Source organism: Rattus norvegicus, chromosome 1 (genome assembly GCF_021556685.1).
Source record: "Rattus norvegicus strain SHRSP/BbbUtx chromosome 1, alternate assembly SHRSP_T2T, whole genome shotgun sequence".
Lineage (NCBI taxonomy): Eukaryota > Metazoa > Chordata > Mammalia > Rodentia > Muridae > Rattus > Rattus norvegicus.
Genome location: NC_141534.1, coordinates 222,925,073 through 222,946,369, shown reverse-complemented (window position 1 = coordinate 222,946,369; position 21,297 = coordinate 222,925,073). Strand labels below are relative to the sequence as shown.

At 38.3% G+C, this 21,297-nt stretch overlaps 1 protein-coding gene across 1 annotated transcript; it reads left to right on the top strand.

Moving 5' to 3' along the window:
- Nucleotides 1-9,864: 9,864 nt before the first annotated feature.
- Nucleotides 9,865-10,788, top strand: Or5b104 (olfactory receptor family 5 subfamily B member 104). Its single transcript, NM_001001019.1, has one exon. The coding sequence runs from the start codon at nucleotides 9,865-9,867 to the stop codon at nucleotides 10,786-10,788; it is 924 nt and encodes a 307-aa protein (NP_001001019.1).
- Nucleotides 10,789-21,297: the final 10,509 nt, after the last annotated feature.

The following is a 21,297-nucleotide window of genomic DNA, read 5'->3' as shown; positions in this document are numbered from 1 at the left end:
AAAAAGTTTTCAATTGTTTTCTGCATCTATGAACCATGTGAACTAAAATACTAACCTCAAAGGTAATACAGATTCATCAGTGCAACAGAAGATTGACTGTTATGTGGGTAACTAACAATCCTCTTGATTGGAGGTCTAGTATTTAAGAGGGAATTTAAGTCTGTTATTATCAGGGGTTCCCTTGGGTAAGGGCACAGGAGCAGGAAATCTGCTGCATCTGACACACCGCCAGAACCTGAAGGGACCGACCAGATAAACAGTTCTCTGAACCCAAATCCAGTGGGAGGGAGAGCTAAACCTTCAGAGAGGCATACATGCCTGGGAAACCAGAAGAGTCTACACTCGGCCCACATCTCTGACTCCAGAGGAAAACACCAAACGACATCTAGAACCCTGGTACACGAAAGCTCCCGGAAAGGGCGGCGCAGATCTTCCTGGTTGCTGCCGCAAAGAGAGCTCATAAGCAATACCCCACGAGGAAACTTGAGCCTTGGGACCACAGGTAAGACAAACCTTCCAGCTCCAAGTGACCTGCCTGGTGAACTCAAGACACAGGCCCACAGGAACAGCTGAAGACCTGTAGATAGGAAAAACTACAGGCCCAAAAGAAAAAAAAAACTCTGTCCCCATAATTGGGGACAGAGTTTCCTGAAAGAAAACAAGAAAACAGGTCTACAGTACTCCTGACACACAGGCTTATAGGACAGTCTAGCCACTGTCAGAAATAGCAGAACAAAGTTAACACTAGAGGTAATCTGATGGTGAGAGGCAAGCGCAGGAACCCAAGCAACAGAAACCAAGACTACATGGCATCATCAGAGCCCAATTCTCCCACCAAAGCAAACACAGAATATCCAAACACACCAGAAAAGCAAGTTCTAGTGTCAAAATCATATTTGATCATGATGCTGGAAGACTTCAAGAAAGACATGAAGAACTCACTTAGAGAAACACAGGAAAACATAAATAAAGAAGTAGAAGCCTTCAGAGAGGAATCACAAAAGTCCCTGAAAGAATTCCAGGAAAACATAAACAAGTAGAAGCCTATAGAGAGGAATCACAAAAATCCCTGAAAGTATTCCAGGAAAACACAATCAAACAAATGAAGGAATTAAAAATGGAAATAGAAACATACAAGAAAGAACACATGGAAACAACCCTGGATATAGAAAACCAAAGGAAGAGACAAGGAGCCATAGATACAAGCATCACCAACAGAACACAAGAGATAGAAGAGAGAATATCAGGAGCAGAAGATTCCATAGACATCGACTCAACAGTCAAAGATAATGTAAAGCGGAAAAAGATACTGGTCCAAAACATACAGGAAATCCAGGACTCAATGAGAAGATCAAACCTAAGAATAATAGGTATAGAAGAGAGTGAAGACTCCCAGCTCAAAGGACCAGTAAATATCTTCAAAAAATCATAGAAGAAAACTTCCCTAACCTAAAAAAAGAGATACCCACAGGCATACAAGAAGCCTACAGAACTCCAAATAGATTGGACCAGAAAAGAAACAACTCCTGACACATAATAGTCAAAACACCAAATGCACAAAACAAAGAAAGAATATTAAAAGCAGTAAGGGAAAAAGGTCAAGTAACATATAAAGGCAGACCTATCAGAATCACACCAGACTTTTCGCCAGAGACTATGGAAGCCAGAAGAACCTGTACAGATGTCATACAGACCCTAAGAGAATACAAATGCCAGCCCAGGTTACTGTATCCTGCAAAACTCTCAATTAACATAGATGGAGAAACCAGGATATTCCATGACAAAACCAAATTTACACAATATCTTTCTACAAATCCAGCACTACAAAGGATAATAAATGGTAAAGCCCAACATAAGGAGGCAAGCTACACCCTAGAAAAAGCAAGAAACTAATCATCTTGGCAACAAAACAAAGAGAAGAAAAGCACACAAACATAACCGCACATCCAAATATGAATAAAACAGGAAGCAATAACCACTGTTCCTTAATGTCTCTCAACTTCAATGGCCTCAACTACCCAAAATAAAGACATAGATTAACAAACTGGATACGCAACGAGGACCCTGCATTCTGCTGCCTACAGGAAACACACCTCAGAGACAAAGACAGACACCACCTCAGAGTGAAAGGCTGGAAAAGAACTTTCCAAGCAAATGGTCGGAAGAAGCAAGCTGGAGAAGCCACTCTAATATCAAATAAAATCAATTTTCAACTAAAAGTCATCAAAAAAGATAAGGAAGGACACTTCATATTCATAAAGGAAAAATCCACCAAGATGAACTCTCCATCCTAAATATCTATGCCCCAAATACAAGGGCACCTACATACGTAAAGGAAACCTTACTAAAGCACAAAGCACACATTGGACCTCACACAATAATAGTAGGAGACTTCAACACCCCACTCTCATCAATGTACAGATCATGGAAAGAGAAATTAAACAGAGACGTAGACAGACTAAGAGAAGTCATGAACCAAATGGACTTAACAGATATTTTTAGAACATTCTATCCTAAAGCAAAAGGATATACCTTCTTCTCAGCTCCTCATGGAACTTTCTCCAAAATTGACCATATAATTGGTCAAAAAACGGGCCTCAACAGGTACAGAAAGATAGAAATAATCCCATGCGTGCTATCAGACCACCACGGCCTAAAGCTGGTCTTCTATAACAATAAGGGAAGAATGCCCACATAGACGTGGAAGTTGAATAATGCTCTACTCAACGATATCCTGGTCAAGGAAGAAATAAAGAAAGAAATTAAAGACCTCTTAGAATTTAATGAAAATGAAGGTACAAAATACCCAAACTTATGGGACACAATGAAAGCTGTCCTAAGAGGAAAACTCATAGCTCTGAGTGCCTGCAGAAAGAAACAGGAGAGAGCATGTGTCAGCAGCTTGACAGCACACCTAAAAGCTCTAGAACAAAAAGAAGCAAATACACCCTGGAGGAGTAGAAGCCAGGAACTAATCAAACTCAGAGCTGGAATCAGCCAGGTAGAAACAAAAAGGACCATAGAAAGAATCAACATAACCAAAAGTTGGTTTTTGAGAAAATCAACAAGATAGATAAACCCTTAGCCAGACTAATGAGAGGACACAGAGAGTGTTTCCAAATTAACAAAATCAGAAATGAAAAGGGAGACATAATTACAGATTCAGAGGAAATTCAAAAAATCATCAGATCTTACTATAAAAGCCTATATTCAACAAAACTTGAAAATCTGCAGGAAATGGACGACTTCCTAGAGAGATACCAGGTACCGAAGTTACATCAGGAACAGATAAACCAAGTAAACAACCCCATAACTCCTAAGGAAATAGAAGCAGTCATTAAAGGTCGCCCAACCAAAAAGGGCCCAGGTACAGACGGGTTTAGTGCAGAATTCTATCAGACCTTCATAGACGACCTCATACCAATACTATCCAAACTACTCCACAAAATTGAAACAGATGGAGCACTACCAAACTCCTTCTATGAAGCCACAATTACTCTTATACCTAAAGCACACAAAGACCCAACACAGAAAGAGAACTTTAGAACAATTTCCCTTATGAATATTGACGCAAAAATACTCAATAAAATTCTGGCAAACCGAATCCAACAGCACATCAAAACAATCATCCACCATGATCAAGTAGGCTTCATCCCAGGCATGCAGGGATGGTTTAATATATGGAAAACCATCAACTTGATCCATTATATAAACAAACTGAAAGAACAAAAACACATGATCATTTCATTAGATGCTGAGAAAGCATTTGACAAAATTCAACACCCCTTCATGGTAAAAGTCCTGGAAAGAATAGGAATTCAAGGCCCATACCTAAACATAGTAAACGCCATATACAGAAAACCAGTTGCTAACATTAAACTAAATGGAGAGAAACTTGAAGCAATACCACTAAAATCAGGGACTAAACAAGGCTCCCTACTCTCTCCCTACTTATTCAATATAGTTCTTGAATTTCTAGCCAGAGCAATCAGACAACAAAAGGAAATCAAGGGGATACAGATCGGAAAAGAAGAAGTCAAAATATCACTATTTGCAGATGATATGATAGTATATTTAAGTGACCCCAAAAGTTCCACCAGAGAACTACTAAAGCTGATAAACAACTTCAGCAAAGTGACTGGGTATAAAATTAACTCAAATAAATCAGTAGACTTCCTCTACACAAAAGAGAAACAAGCCGAGTAAGAAATTAGGGAAACGACACCCTTCATAATAGACCCAAACAATATAAAGTACCTCGGTGTGACTTTAACCAAGCAAGTAAAAGATCTGTACAATAAGAACTTCAAGACTCTGAAGAAAGAAATTGAAGAAGACCTCAGAAGATGGAAAGATCTACCATGCTCATTTATAGGCAGCATTAACATAGTAAAAATCGCCATTTTTCTAAAAGCGATCTACAGATTCAATGCAATCCCCATCAAAATACCATTCCAATTCTTCAAAGAGTTAGACAGAACAATTTGCAAATTCATCTGGAATAACAAAAAACCCAGGATAGCTAAAACTATTCTCAACAATAAAAGGACTTCAGCGGGAATCACTATCCCTGAACTCAAGCAATATTACAGAGCAATAGTGAGAAAAGCTACATGGTATTGGTACAGAGACAGACAGATAGACCAATGGAACAGAATTGAAGACCCAGAAATGAACCCACACACCTATGGGTACCTGATTTTTGACAAAGGAGCCAAAACCATCAAATGGAAAAAGATAGCATTTTCAGTAAATGGTGCTGGTTCAACTGGAGGTCAACATGTAGAAGAATGCAAATCGATCCATGCTTATCACCCTGTACAAAGCTTAAGTCCAAGTGGATCAAGGACCTCCACATCAAACCAGATACACTCAAACTAATAGAAGAAAAATTGGGGAAGCATTTCGAACACATGGGCACTGGAAAAACTTTCCTGAACAAAACACCAATGGCTTATGCTCTCAGATCAAGAATCATCAAGTGGGATCTCATAAAACTGCAAAGCTTCGGTAAGGCAAAGGACACTGTGGCTAGGACAAAACGGCAATGAACAGATTGGGAAAAGATCTTTACCAATCCTACAACAGATAGAGGGCTCATATCCAAAATATACAGAGAACTCAAGAAGTTAGACCGCAGGGAGTCAAATAACCCTATTAAAAAATGGGGTTCAGAACTAAACAAAGAATTCACAGCTGAGGAATCACGAATGGCTGAGAAACACCTAAAGAAATGTTCAACATCTTTAGTCATAAGGGAAATGCAAATCAAAACAACCCTGAGATTTCACCTCACACCTGTGATAATGGCTAAGATCAAAAACTCAGGTAACAACAAATGCTGGTGAGGATGTGGAGAAAGAGGAACACTCCTCCATTGTTGGTGGGATGCAGACTGGTAAAACCATTCTGGAAATTAGTGAGTATGTTCCTCAGAAAATTGGACATTGAACTACCTGAGGATCCAGCTATACCTCTCTTGGGCATATACTCACAAGGTGCCCCAACATATAAAAAAGACACGTGCTCCACTATGTACATAGCAGCCTTATTTATAATAGCCAGAAGCTGGAAAGAACCCAGATGCCCTTCAACAGAGGAATGGATACAGAAAATGTGGTACATCTACACAATGGAATATTACTCAGCTATCAAAAACAATGCCTTTATGAAATTCATAGGCAAATGGTTGAAACTGGAAAATATCATCCTGAGTGACGTAACCCAATCACAGAAAAACACACATGGTATGCACTCATTGATAAGTGGCTATTAGCCCAAATGCTTGAATTACCCTAGATGCATAGGACACATGAAACTCAAGACAGATGATCAAAACGTGAATGCTTCACTCCTTCTTAAAAGGGGGAACAAGAATACACTTGGCAGGGAATAGAGAAGCAAAGATTAAAACAGAGACAGAAGGAACACCCATTCAGAGATGCCCCACATGTGGCCCATACATATACAGCCACCCAATTAGACAAGATGGATGAAGCAAAGAAGTGCAGGCCGACAAGAGCTGGATGTAGATCTCTCCTGAGAGACACACACAGAATACAGCAAATACAGAGGCGAATGCCAGCAACAAAGCACTGAACTGAGAATAGGATTCCCGTTGAAGGAATCAGAGAAAGAACAGCTTGAAGGGGCTGAGACCCCTTATGAACAACAATGCCAAGCAACTAGAGCTTCCAGGGACTAAGCCACTACCTAAAGACTATACATGGACTGACCCTGGACTCTGACCTCATAGGTAGCAATGAATATCCTAGTAAGATCACCAGTGTAAGTGAAAGGCCTTGGTCCTGCTAAGACTGAACCCCCAGTGAACGTGATTGTTGGGGGGAGGGCGGAAATGGGGGGAAGGTGGGAAGGGGAACACCCATAAAGTAGGGGAGGGGCGGGATCAGGGGGATGTTTGCCCGGAAATCGGGAAAGGGAATAACATTCGAAATGTAAATATGAAATACTCAAGTAAAAAAAAGTCTGTTATTATCAGTAAAAGAAATAAAACTTAAGTGGGCACACCTAGTACAGCTCTTTATCTAAATGGACTTGGTATGAAACTGCTTTCTAAATATTTAAGTTAACATCATCAAAAAACAAAAGGTATTAACTAAAACAAACAAACAAAAAACACAAGACACTTACTTCAGCCTTGACCATAGAAAAATACTACTTTCAGCCTTATTCAGAGCCGTTGCTAACTTCCTGTGAATAGTAGCCTATACACATCCATCTCATGGCTGCTGAAGGTGCTGAGATTAAGTGATATTAATTTTTCTGCTCCAGAGGCAATTTAGGCTACCCACTCTATAGCTGAAAGAAGATCTCAGAGGGTTAGACATAAAATGTGTGAGTGCCAGAAAATCTGAAAAGGGCTACAAAATGTTGCCTTCAGAGAATGAAAGAGCCATCACAATTATGACCTCACAACAACTTATGATTTCTGAACTTCTTTATACTGAACTAGGCCAGTCAAAGTCACTTATAGGTAGAGGTGGGGTTCATGGAGCTCTAAATATCCCTGAGCAGTTTCCACTACTGGAATGTGAATGAGAAAAAAATCAGATTCTTCAATTCTGTGTGTGATAGTATCACCGTATTAAGAGGTAGTTGCAAAAATCAAGCCATATACACAGTCCTCTTTAAATACCATGACTCCCCAAAGTCAGGAGTGAAGTCAGGAGGGAGACAATCTAGAATGGAAGAGTGAGGATAATAAAGGCATAATGTACCAATTTTCAAGGATCAAATTTATAAAGTTATAAAAGCACAGGAAAACATTATCACCAATTTGCACGATTTTATGTTTCAGTAAAACACTTTAATTTTATAAAATGTAATGATGCTTTAGATCCCTGCAGGCAAGTGAATTGCTTCTTCCCTAGGACAATTGGATGGCATCTCTTCAAGTATTCTCATGGGGGAAACTTCCAGATCGTGCCCAGTCTGTATAACTCTCTCAAGAGATCCTTATTCTGGCCTCTAAATCCCTATTTGACTGTGCTAAAATTTGAACAACATCCTTCAGGGCATGGCTCAGTGAATATCATTAACCATGTGAGTGATAACAATTGTAAGTACAAAAATCCTCTATTCAACTGAAGATTTGCGGTGAATCAAAGAGATTTCTACATAGAAGATACACAGGATGCACTTGTCTGCTATCAGTATATACTAATTGCACAGAAGAGTGTGATCCATTAAAATGTTTTCTACATGTACATAATGAATGATGCTCAACATCACTGCAAATTGATTTTAAATTATTGCTTCTTTATGATGTAGCTAACTGCTCTCTGTTTTTCACAGAAATTGCATATAAGTTGCATAAGAAAGGATTACAGCACATTTACTTTACCTATGAAGAGGAAGTAAGTTATTCTTCTAAGGACAAAGAATTCCATAGACTTCATGTTCACTAGACATTTGATCCATTCATGTGTACTTTCTGCCAGGTTTCTTTGCATTAGAGGGCTCCTATAATACAATTTGGGCACTATTTTATAGTAAATTTTATGAATTCAATATTTTTCAACATTGCATGTTCTTTAGATTCCCTAAAAATGACTTGCTTCTACATGATGTATGCACTGAATTGAGAAGGGAAACTCATACAAAGGCATAAATTCCCTGTATCTGATATGAATTACATGTAAACCAAATGCAATACTCAAAAGTATTTTTTATAAACACTGTGGTAAGAGTGGTACATGAATACTATATTAATCGTGGAGACTTCATTAGTTTATTTTATAAATCATGGTCCTAGGTCTAACTAAATACAGAAAAATACAAGCAAACTTATTTGGGTTTTTATGTTAGACATATTTTTTCTTCTCAGGGGAGTTAAAACAGATAAAAATGCAAAATGTGGAATTGAAACCATACCAAGTTGAAAGAGATCATATTGAATTAAGAATTAATAAACTTCAAACTTCATTTTTTCCAAACTTCATTTTGAGGCTATTTTAATCTCATGCTTTGTCTTAGGGAGTAGATAAAGCTTTTACATCTGGGTCCTTTGCTAAAGTTCCTGTGTAATGTTTAAAATCATATTTTTGATTTACAGTAAAGAATAGTACTATTCAACACACTGACACACAGACACACAGAAAGACAGAGACAGAAAATGAGACAAAGTGAGAGAGACTTATAAACAACTCCTTAATTATTAGTTGGATCAAATGCTAAAATTTGTTATGTGTGTTAAAATTGGCATTCGGTCATTTTCAAAAGCAGGAAACAGTTGAACTTGCTTTGGTAGCAGAATTGGTAATCAGAAGTGTTTAACTAGGGGAGGATATCCCATCAAGGATTTCAAAAGAGAAAGTAACTTTGAAATAGTACTGCTGCTGTACAAGACCAAAGTCAAATAAAATTTAAATGTTATGAAACTTGGAAGGAGATCTCTGTTTAAGACAATTTGCCACTAATATGTGAGTAGCCTATATTGCAATATTCTTAAGGCAAGGGATGGATTTTAAGAAGGAATAGCTTCTTTTATTTTTATTTCTTAATTTATTTACTTATATCCCTCTCACTGCCCATACTCCCAGCCACACACTATGACAAACAATGCCCCCATTTCCTTTCCTATTGTTTTAAATTCTAAGCCATGGTACTGGTAGTACTTTAGAAGTCACCCTTTTCTAGGCCCTTGGTTTCCAGGACAAAAGTTTGAGTAAAGAACATGTGCTTAGACATAGAAACAGAAATCTAGATTCTAGTGATGCTGTGGTCTTGCCAAAGCACACATGAAATTATATTTTATCTTACCTTCAATTTATATAAAATTACTTTTGGATACTGATACTTGGGAATCCGCATGGGTTAAACATTTTCAAGAATAAAAGCAAAGACTGGTATTTTATATTTGAAAATATAAATAAATTACTCAATCTTTGTGCTCCATAACTGAAATAAAAACAATCACAATTCTATTACAGTGAAAAATAAACAGAATGGACATCAAAATTTCGACTCTAGAAGAGTCCTTGGAAATCAAATAACAGAGAAAGGGAGTTTTAACTGAGCTTAGAACTGAGTTGGAAATCACTGACACATAACTTTTATCACATTATTAATCTCAATTTCTGAACTACAAAAAAAGTAAAGTTAGATAGGGAATCTATTAATAATCTGCTAATTCTGAAACATATAATGCTCTATATAACTAATACATCAATTTCGATTTGAGGAAAAGTCTATTTTCTACAAAATTTCAAAGTACCAATTATTGCTTGATCGAATCATATGTCCACACTTAACACATTTCTATTGTAGTTCGAGTTCTTTACGTTCATGTTTCTCTTTTTCAATAGCTGTGATCATCCAAGTGATTTAACGGTGACACAAATGGAGAATAATACAAAAGTGACAGAGTTTCTCCTGCTGGGACTCACTAATGATCCAGGATTACAGCTTCCCCTCTTCATGATATTTCTTCTCATCTACACCATCACCATGATAGGAAATCTGGGGCTGATCCTGCTCATTTTTCTAGACTTTCGTCTCCACACTCCCATGTACTTTTTTCTAGGTAATCTGTCTTTGGTTGATTTTTGTTACTCCTCAGCTGTCACCCCCAAAGTCATGACTGGGCTCCTAATAGGAAACAAGGTCATTTCCTATAATGACTGTGCTGCGCAGATGTTCTTTTTTGTAGCCTTTGCTAGTGTGGAAAATTATCTGTTGGCCTCAATGGCCTATGATCGCTATGCAGCAGTGTGTAAGCCCTTGCACTATGCTACCACCATGACAACAAGTATGTGTGCCTGTCTTTCTATAGGTTCCTATGTATGTGGTTTCCTGAATGCTTCCATCCATACTGGGGACACTTTTAGTCTTTCCTTCTGTAGATCTAATATTGTCCATCATTTCTTCTGTGAGATTCCAGCAGTTATGGTTCTCTCGTGTTCTGACAGACATGTCAGTGAGCTGGTTCTTTTTTATGTAGTTAGCTTCAATATATTTCTTGCCCTCTTAGTTATTTCTATATCCTACATATTAATTTTTATCACAATCTTTAAAATGCACTCAAGTGCTGGATATGGAAAGGCTGTATCCACTTGTGCCTCACACTTCACTGCAGTGTCTATTTTCTATGGGACAGTCATATTCATGTACTTGCTGCCTAGCTCCAGTCACTCCATGGATACTGACCCCATTGCATCTGTGTTCTACACCATGATCATCCCTATGCTGAACCCTCTGGTCTACAGTCTACGGAACAAAGAAGTCAAGAGTGCATTCACAAAAATTTTTCAGGTGGCAAAATAGCCTGTAATGATTTATATTTAATGTTGAAGGATAAATAGCATTTATCATTTTTCTGCTACATGCAATTAAATTCCAGAATAGATTCTCATATTTCTGTAGCGCTTAGGTATAGGTTTGTAAAAAATGAATCTTCTTGAACTCAGAAGCTTATGAGGATTTTTTTTGACCTTTTTGACACTAACCCTGTGATGGATATTTGTATACTCTTTTAATTAGTTACTGCTTAATTGCAATCCTAATGTCAATAACATGTTGACAGTATGTTCAAACTCAATAATGAACATACATTTATATATTTAATGGTAGTCGACAGCACAAGAAGAAACTTTTCATACATATTTTTTGCTGACACATTTTGAACCTTTGATTTATGTTTCAATAACTTTTGACTCATGTTTTTTTTTATTTGTCAGTGAAGATTTTATAGACTTTTTAACACAAAAGAGGAAAAGCCACATATAACTATTGAAGTAAAAATTCATAGCACATGTCACAAAGCATACTATAATTACACGAGTTGTTTGAATGAATGATTACTTCACAGGGACTCAATGTGCGTCTTATGAATTAAAGCTACTGTTACATAAATTTTTACTGTGTATACAGAATGAGGTTTTTAGAAAGTGGCAGGCAGTTCTAAAACTTGAGATAAAAATGATAAATATATATCTTGCTATAATAATGTTGATATTAGATGACTTTTTAGTATTTCTGTGAAATATAGTCTCTAGACATTATCTGTCCTTGTTATATGTTGGAGCATCTTTTAAGTATATGCCGAGGAATGGTATAGCTGGGCCTTCAGTAGAACTATGTCCAGTTCTCTGAGGAAACTCCAGACTGATTTCCAGAGTGGTGGTACCAGCTTGCAATCCCACCAACAGTGGAGGAGTGTTCCTCTTTCTCCACATCCTTGATAGAATCTGTTGTCATCTGAGATTTTGATCTTAGCCATTCTGACTGGTGTGAGGTGGAATCTCAAGGTTGTTTTGAATTGCATTTCCCTGGTGACTAAGCATATTGAACATTTCTTTAGGTGCTTCTCAGCCATTCAATATTCCTCAGTTGAGAATTCTTTGTTTAGCTCTGTACCCATTTTATAATAAGGTTATTTGATTATCTGAAGTCTATCTTCTTGAGTTCTTTGTATATATTGGATATTAGCCCTCTATCAGACACAGGATTAGCAAAGATATTTTCCCAATCTGTTGGTTGCAGTTTTGTCCTTATAACAGTGCGCTTTGTCTTACAGAAGCTTTTAAGCTTTTAAGATGTCCCATTTGTGGATTCTTGGAGTATAAGCCATTGGTGTTCTGTTCAAGAAAGTTTTCCCAGTTCCCAAGTGTTCGAGGCTCTTCCCTACTTTTTCTTCTATAGTTTGAGAGTAATGGGAATTATGTGGAGGTCCTAGATGCACTTGGACTTGAGCTTTGTACACGGGAATAACAATGGATTAATTTGGGTTCTTCTACATGCTGACTGCCAGTAGAACAAGCACCATTTGTTGAAAATGCTGTTCTTTTTCCACTGGTTGGCTTTTGCTCCTTTGTCAAAGATGAAATTCTTATCACAATAATCTTTCACTTGCTTTGTTAGAGTCACATCAATGTAATTTATATTTGTAACTATTGTGAAGGTTGTCATTTTCCTAATTTCTTTCTCAGCCTGTTTATCCTTTGAGTAAAGGAAGGCTACTGATTTGTTTGAGTTAATTTTATATCCAACCAGTTTGCTCAAGTTGTTTAGCCGGTTTATGAGTTCTCTGGTGGAATTTTGGGGCACACTTAAGTGTACTATCATATCTTCTGCAAATAGAGAGATGTTGACTTCTTCCTTTCTGATTTGTATCCCTTTCACCTTGTTTTATTTTCTGATTGCTCTGGATAGGACTTAGAGCACTATATTGACTAGGTGGGGAGAGAGTGGAGCAGTCTTTTCTAGTTTCTGATTTTAGTGGTATTGTTTGTTAACTTTTAGAAGTTTCTTCTCAAATATTCTTTCCTTTTAGCAATCTTTTCCTATTTCTTCTTTACTCAATTTTAAAAGTGAAAGCTTTCTTTTACATTTTTATTTTTTATTATCTTTAATCTTTTTTTATAGTCCACTCATGATCCCACTCCTGGTACACACCCTCATAATTCCTCATCTCATTACTCCTCCCTGTCTCCAAGAGCATGTTCCCACCACCCCAACACTAGCAGACCTCTCAACTCTTGGAACTCAAGTCTCTTGAGGTGAATACTCTCTCTCTCTCCGAGGTCAGGCAGTCCTCTGCTGTATATGTGTCAGAGGCCTCATATCATCTAGTGTATACTGCCTGGCTTATGGCTCAGTGTATGAGAAATCTCAGGGGTCCAGGTTGGTTGAGACTGCTGGTCTTCCTATGGGGTTGCCCTCCTCCTCCTCAGCCTCTTCTGGCCTTTCCCTAATTCAACCAAACAGATCTTCAGCTCTGTCACTGGTTGTATGTACGTATCTGCACCTGGAACATTTAGCTGCTTTTTAGGCCTCTTGGAGGGCAACCAAGCTAACCTGCTCTCTGTAAGCATATCATGGCATCAGTAATAGGCTCAGGCCTTGGAACCTCACTTTAAGATGGATCCCAATTTGGGTCAGTCACTGGACCTACTTATTTTCTGTCTCTTCTCCATTTTGTCCCTGCAGTTATTTTAGACAGAATGGTTCTGGATCAGAATTTTTGACTGTGGGGTAACAACTCCATCCCTCCACTTGATGCTCTATCTTTCTACTGGAGGTAGACTCTTCAAGTTCCCTCACCCTTTTGAGCATTTCATCTAAGGTCTCTCCCTTTGAGTCCTGAGCAACTCTCACTCCCAGGTCTGTGGTATATTCTAGACAGTCCCTGTACCCCTACCTCCTGACGTTGCCTGTTTTCACTCTTTCTGCTGGCCCTCCAGGCTTTACTCCTCTCCTCCCCAATACCTGATCCAGTTCCCATTTTCCCCTCCCCCACCCTTTTTAACCCTGTGTCTCTTCCTCCATATCTCCCTCCCCCCAATCCCGCATGACAGTTTTCTTCTCCCTCTCAAGTAGAATTGAAGCACACCCACTTGGGCACTTTAGCTTGTTAATCTTCTTGAGTCCTGTCAATTGTGTCCTGGGTATCTGTAATTTTTTGACTAATATCCACTTAGTGAGTATATGCTAAGCATGGCTCTTTGGGACTCAGTTACCTCACTCAGGGTGGTATTTTCCAGTTCCATCCACTCTTAATAGCTGAGTGGTATTCCATTGTGTAAGTGAACCACATTTTCTCTAATTATTGAATACCATGTTTATAAGTATATCCTCACACAGCCTCCAATCAGAAAGAACATACCTGGTATGCACTCACTGATAAGTGACTATTAGTCAAAAAGTTCACAATACACATGATACAACTCACAGACCACACGAAGCTTAACAAGAAGGAAGGGTCAAGTGTGACTACTTCAATGCCACTTAGAAGAGGAAACAAATTAATCATGGGAGGTAGAGGGAAGAAGAGATCTTGGTGGGAGTGGGGAAGAAGAAAAGGACAGGATCAGATATGGTGAGAGACAGGAGAAAAACTCAGAGGGCCAGGAGAATGAATAGAAATATGCAGCAGTGTGGAATGGGGACCATGGTAATGTCTAGAAAGCTGCAGACACCAGAGATGTGAGAGGCTCCCAGGACCCAATGGAGATGACCTTAGACCAAATGCCCAACATGAGGAAATAGAAACTAAAGAGTCCACCTTCCGTAGATAGACATGCCAACATGCAACTCTACCCCCCATTTGAGGCAGGGAGCCACACAAACATTTTCGAAATTTTTGACCCAGAATTGTTCCTGTCTAAATAAAATGCAGGGGCAGAAATTAGCAGATACTGAAGGAAAGACCATCTAGAGATCAGTCTAACTTGGTTTCAATCCCATGTGGAGGCACCAAATCCTGAAACTGTTACCAATCCTGTGTTGAGCTTGCAGACACGAGGCTAGCATAGCTGTCCTTGGAGAGCCTGTACTAGCAAGTGACTGAGACAGATGTAGATAGTTACAGCTAATCATTGGAATGAGGACAGGAACCCCTGTGGAAAAGGTAGGGGAAGGACAGAAGTAGTTGAAGGGGATTGCAATTCCATAAGAAGACTAACAGTATCTACTAACCAGAACCCCTCAGTGCTCTCAGAGAGAGCCAACCCACCAAAGAGCATACGTAGACTGGTCCTTGGCCATGCTACATACATAGCAGAAGACTGCATTGTCTGGACTCAGTTAGAAAAGATGTGCTCAAATCTGTAGAAACTTGATGCCCCATGGAAGGGGCATGATGAAGAGGTGAGGAGAGGGAGGGTGGTTAGGTGGAGGAGTACCACCTCTCAGAAGCAAAGAGGAGGGGAAATGAGTAAAGAACGCATGCACTAAGGACCAGGAAAGGGGGCAATATTTGAATTGTAAATAAATAAAACAATTAATAAAAAATAAAAGAAAGATAAATAAATAAATAAATAAATAAATAAATAAATAAACTTCATTATCTGTAGGGAGCGGCACATATAGATAAAAAGATGGCACTGACATCCGGTGGTCGTTTGTGGTAAACAACCTTACAGCGCCTGTGTTGGCATACCTCCGCCATCTACAAGGCCGGGGTGATATTCATGCTAATGAGGTATTTCATGCTCCACCGATCCCTAGAGGACAAATATACAGCCATAGCCTGTTTTGTATATAAGGCTAGTGCCTTTGTTGCTTGGAGTCCCCGTATCAACAATGAGGTGTTCCTGCAATAAAGGCTGTTGAGAAGAATCCGACAGTGTTCTGTCTTCCTTGCTGGCTGAGGTGGGCGTGGCAATTCTCTTTAATCTTTATTTACAGTCAAATTCCTATCCTCCACCCATTCTGACCTCTGACAGTTCCTCATCCCATTTCTCCTCCCTTGTCTACAAGAGGATGTCCTCACATCCCCAACACACCCAAAACATCCCAGCTAGCCTCCCTATTCCCTGGAATCTCAAGTTTCTCCAGGGTTAGTTGCATCTTCTCTCACTGAGACAAAACCAGGTAATATTCTGCTATATTTGTGTCTGGGGCCTTGGACCAACTATTGTATGCTGCCTTGTTGTGACTCAGTGTCTGAGAGATCTCAGGGGTCCAAGTTAATTGAGACTGCTGGTCTGCCAATAGAGTCACCCTCCCCCTTAGCTCTTTCAAGGCCTTTTCTAATTAAAACACAGGATTACCCAGCTTCTGTTCATTGGTCCGGTGAAAGAATCAGCTTTTGTCTTATCCAGCTTCTTGTTGGACCTTTCAGAGAGCAGCCATGCTAGGCTCTGTAAGTACATCATAGTATCAGCAATAGTGTCAGGCCTTGGAGCCTCCCCTTGAGATAGGTCCTAATTTGGGCTGGTCACGGGACCTCTTTCCCGTCAGTCTCTTCTCCATTTTTTGTCTCTGCAGTTCTTTTAGACAGGGAAATTCTGAGTCAGAGTTTTTGACTGTGGGGTGACAACTCCATCTTGATGCCCTATCTTTCTACTAGAGGTGAATTCTACAAGTTCCCTTTCTCCACCATTGGGCGCTTCATCTAATGTTTTCCCTTTGATTAATGAAATTCTCCCACTGTCTGGGTCTCTGGTACATTCTAGAGGGTCCTCCATATCCCACCTGTTAAGATTGTGTATTTCTATTTATTCTGCTGGCCCTTGAGACCTCACACCTAGTCCCTCCCCAATACCTGACCATATTCCCCTTTTCTCTGCCCCTGCCCTCACCCACTGAGTACCCGCCCTCCTGCTGCCCTCTGGTTTCTTCTAGTTCTCTAGTGGTACTGAAGCATCCGTACTAGAGACCTATGGCTTGTTAAAATTTTTGAGTTCTGTAGATTGTATACTAGCTATTCAGTAATTTACATCATTTCAATTAACAGGAGAAAACACTTTAATTTTTAAAAATGTGATAATGTTATGTGGATTCCTTCTACCCTTGGAAAACTGGATGGCAACTCTTCAAGAATTCTCATGTGAGAAACTTCCAGAGGTCACCCAGTGTGGATAATTCTCTCAAGATCACCTTGCACCGGCCTCTAGTTACCAATTTGACTGTGGTAACAGTGGTTTGAACAACAACCTAGAGTGCATGTCTCAGTGGACATCGTGAATCATGTGACTGATAATCAGTGTAAGTACAAAAATGCTTCTAATTGTCTGAACATTTGCTGTGAAAGTTTAACCAGCATGAAAGAGAGTTCCATATAGAATACTCACAGGATACACTTGTCTACTATAGTGTATTAATTGTGCAAAGGAGTGACTTTCATTACAGTATTTTCTACATGTACATAATGCATGATGCACATGCTCATAGCCACCGCTAATTGATTGACTTTGAATTATTGCTTCTTTTTTTAAAACAAAAGTATGTTTTATAACCATAGATACATTTGGATAATTGGGCTCTAACTAATGCTATCACTTAGTACCATATTTTATGTGTGAGGTTTTCTTTAATTAGGAAATTAGGGAACTGTTAAAGCATAATGATATCTATAACTGTAAGTAGTCCATAAAAGCCAAAAACCTCTTTGACATTTTCTTCTTTACTCTGCCCCATAGTACTTTCGCCTATTTCAAAGTCTCATTTCTAAAATCTGTTGAATGCTTTTGGAAAGATGGCCATTATAACTATGTTAATTCTGCCCATTCATGAGCATGGGTGATCTCTTCACTTTCTGGGACCTTCTTCGATTTCTTTCTTGAGACAAAGTGACAGGTAGTTCTAAAGTTTGAGATAAAAGGATGCTAAAGATATGTTTTACTTCAGTAATGTTGATATTAGATGACTTTATAAAAATTATTTTAATAGTTTTGTGAAATATATTCTCTAGACATTATCTGAACTAGAGTTAAAAGCTCTAAAATGTACTAATATCCACTTATCAGTGAGTGCATGCCATGTGTGTTTGTTTGTGATTGGGTTACCTCACTCAGAATGATGTTTTCTAGTTCCATCCATTTGCCTTTGAATATCATGAAGTCATTGTTTTTAAGAGCCGAGTAGTACTCCACTGTGTAGAGGTGTAACATTTTCTGTATGCACTCTCTGTGGAAGGGCATCTGGGTTCTTTCCAGCTTCTGGCTATTATAGATAAGACTGCTGTGAACATAATGAGGTATGTACCTTTGTTGAATGTTGGAGCATAATTTGGGGATATGCCCAGGAGTGGTATAGCTGCATCCTCAGGTAATACAATGTCCAATGCTCTGAGGAACCTCCAGACTGAACTTTCAGAGTGGTTGTACCAGCTTGAAATCCCACCAAAAATCGAGGAGTGTTGCTCTTTCTACACATCCTCACCAACATCTGTGGTCAGCTGAGTTTTTTATCTTAGCCATTCTGACTGTTGTGCGGTGGAATCTCATGGTTGTTTTGATTTGAAATTCCCTGATGACTAAGGATGTTGAACATTTCTTTAGGTGCTTCTCAGCCATTCAATATTCCTCAGTTGAGAATTCTTTGTATGGCTCTGTACCCCATTTCAATAATGTTATTTGGCTCTCTGGATTCTAACTTCTTGAGGTGGGAGGGAGTGGGTGGGTGAGGGAGCACACTCATAGAAGCAGTGGGAAGGGGGTTGGGACAGCAGGTTTCTAGAGGGTAAACTGGGAAGGGGGATAACATTTAAAAGGTAAATTTAAAAAAGTCAGATAAAAGAAAAAAGTTTAAAAAATAAAGAAGCAATAATTCAAAGTTAATTAATTAGCAGTGACTATAAGCAATATATTATGCAGAAAATGTCTTAATAAAACTCATCATTCTGCACAATTAATATAGTAGACAAATGCATCACATGAGTCTTCTTTGTGGAACTCACTTTGATGCGTTCTAAACTTTCACAGCAAATCTTCAGGTAAGTAAAATGCATAATAAAATAGAAAGCATAGATTATTACTCACATGGCTAATGACTTCCACCAACTCATGCCCTGCAGGAGGTCCATTCAAAACCACTGTGATCAGCATCTGTTTGGGATTTAGAAGCCAAACAAAGAGATATTGAGAGAATCATACAGACTGAGTGAGCTCTGGATATTTCTCCAATGAGAATACTTGAAAAGTTTTCATTTAGTTTTCCTAAAGAAGAGGTGATTGACATGCATTAAGGGACCAGAAGTCTTGTAAAATTCTTAAAAATAGAGGCAGTATTCTAATTAACCAAATCAGAAATGAAAAGGAAGAGATAACAACAGAAACAGAGGAAATTCAACAAAACTGGAAAATCTAGATGAAATGGATGGTTTTCTAAGCAGATACCTACCACATATCAAAGTTAAAGCAAAACCAGGTAAACTTTCTAAACAGTCCCATATCCTACAAGGAAATGGAGTCATTAAAATCTTAACAGAAAAAGCCCGGGGACAGATAGATTTAGTTCAGAATTCTACCAGACCTTCATAGAAGACCTGATACCAAAATTTCTCAAACTATTGGATGAAATAGAAACAGAAGAAATGACTAAATAATTCATTCTATGTAGCCACAATTATTCTGATACCTAAACCACAAAAGGATCCTACCAAAAAAGAAAACTTCAGACTAATCACACTTATGAATATCAATGCAAAAATATTCAATAAAGTTAATGCAAACAAAGTCTAAGAACACATCAAAAGCATCATTCACCATGATCAAGTAGGCTTCATCCCAGGGATGCAAGGTTGGTTCAATATACAAAACCGTAATTCACCATATAAACAAAATCAAAGAAAAAAACACATGACCATCTCCTTAGATGCAGAAAAAGCATGTGACAAAGTACAGCACACCTTCAAAAGTATTGGAGAGATCAGGAATTCAAGGCCCATACCTAAACATAATAATAGCAATTTACTGCAAACCAACAGCCAATATCAAACTAAATGGAGAGATACTTGAAGTAATTTCACTAAAATCTGGGACAAGACAAAGATGCCCATTCTCCCCATATCTATTAAATATAGTATTCAAACTGCTAATTAGAACAAGAAGACAAGAAAGAGCTCAGGGGATACAAATTGGCAAAGAAAAATTAAAGTATCACTATTTGCAGATGATATTTGATAGTATACATAAGCAACACCAAAAATTCTTCCAAGAACTTCTCCAGCTGATAAACAACTTCATCAAAGTGGCTGGATATAAAATTAACTCAAATAAATCAGTAGCCTTGCTTTATAAAAATAATGAGCATGTTAAGAAATAAATTAGAAAAACAAATCCCTTCACAATAGCCACAGGTAATGTAAAATATCTTGGGGTAACTCTAACCAAAAAGGTGAAAAATTTGTATGATAAGAACTTAAAGTCTCTCAAGAAAGAAATGGAAGATCTCAGAAAAGGGAGAGATTCCCTGTGCTCATGTATTGGCAGAATTCACATAGTAAAAGTGGCCATCCTAACCATAGACAATGTGCAAATTCAATGCAATCTCCACCAATATCCTAAAACAATTCTTCAAAGACATCAAAAGAGAAAATTTCAAAATCATCTAGAAAGACAAAAGAAAAAAGAATAACAAAAACAATTCTTAACAATAAAAGAATGGCTGGGAAAATCACCATCCCTGACCTCAAGCACTACTACAGAGCAATTGTGATAAAATCTGCATGGTATTTGTACAGAGACAGACAAGTTGATAAATGGAATAGAATTGAAGACCCAGATATAAAACCACACACCTAAGTACACTTGATCTTTGACAATGAAGACAAAAATATACAATGGAAAAAAGAAAGCATCTTCAATAAAGGTGCTGGTCTAACTGGCTATCTGAATGTAGAAAAATGGCACCATGCACAAAGCTCAAGTACAAGTAGAACAAGGACCTCAACATAAAATCAGATATACTGAATTTTTTAAAGGTTTATTCATTTATTATATATAAGTACACTGTAGCTGTCTTCAGATACACCAGAAGAGGGCATTGGATCTCTTTACAGATGGTTGTGAGCCACCATGTGGTTACTGGGAATTGAACTCAGGACCTCAGGAAGAGTAGTCGGGTACTCTTAACCGCTGAGCCATCTCTCCAGCCCCTATGCTGAATTTAATAGAAGAGAAATTGGGAAAGAGCCTTGACCTCATTGGCACAGGGGTAAATTTCCTAAACAGAACTCCAATGGATCATGCTCTAAGATCAAGAATTGATGAATGGGACCTCATGAAACTGGAAATCTTCTGTAAGGCAAAGAACATAGTTAATAAGACAAATCAGAAAACCTACAGATTGGGACAATATACTCAGTAATCCCATACCTGATAGAGGGCTAATATCCAAAATAAATAGAGAACTCAAGAAGCTAACCACCAAAAAAAACCAAACAACCCAATCAAAAATGAAGCATCAAACTAAATCAATAATTCACAACAGAGAATATCAAATGGGTGAGAAGAACCTAAAGAAATGTTCAAAATCCTTAGTGATCAGAGAAAGGCAAATCAAAACAACCTTGAGATTCTACCTTACACCAGACATAATGGCTAAAAT

Excerpts from the sequence above, each read along its gene's own strand:
- Or5b104 (NM_001001019.1), top strand. The coding sequence starts at position 9,865 with ATGGAGAATAATACAAAAGTGACAGAGTTTCTCCTGCTGGGACTCACT.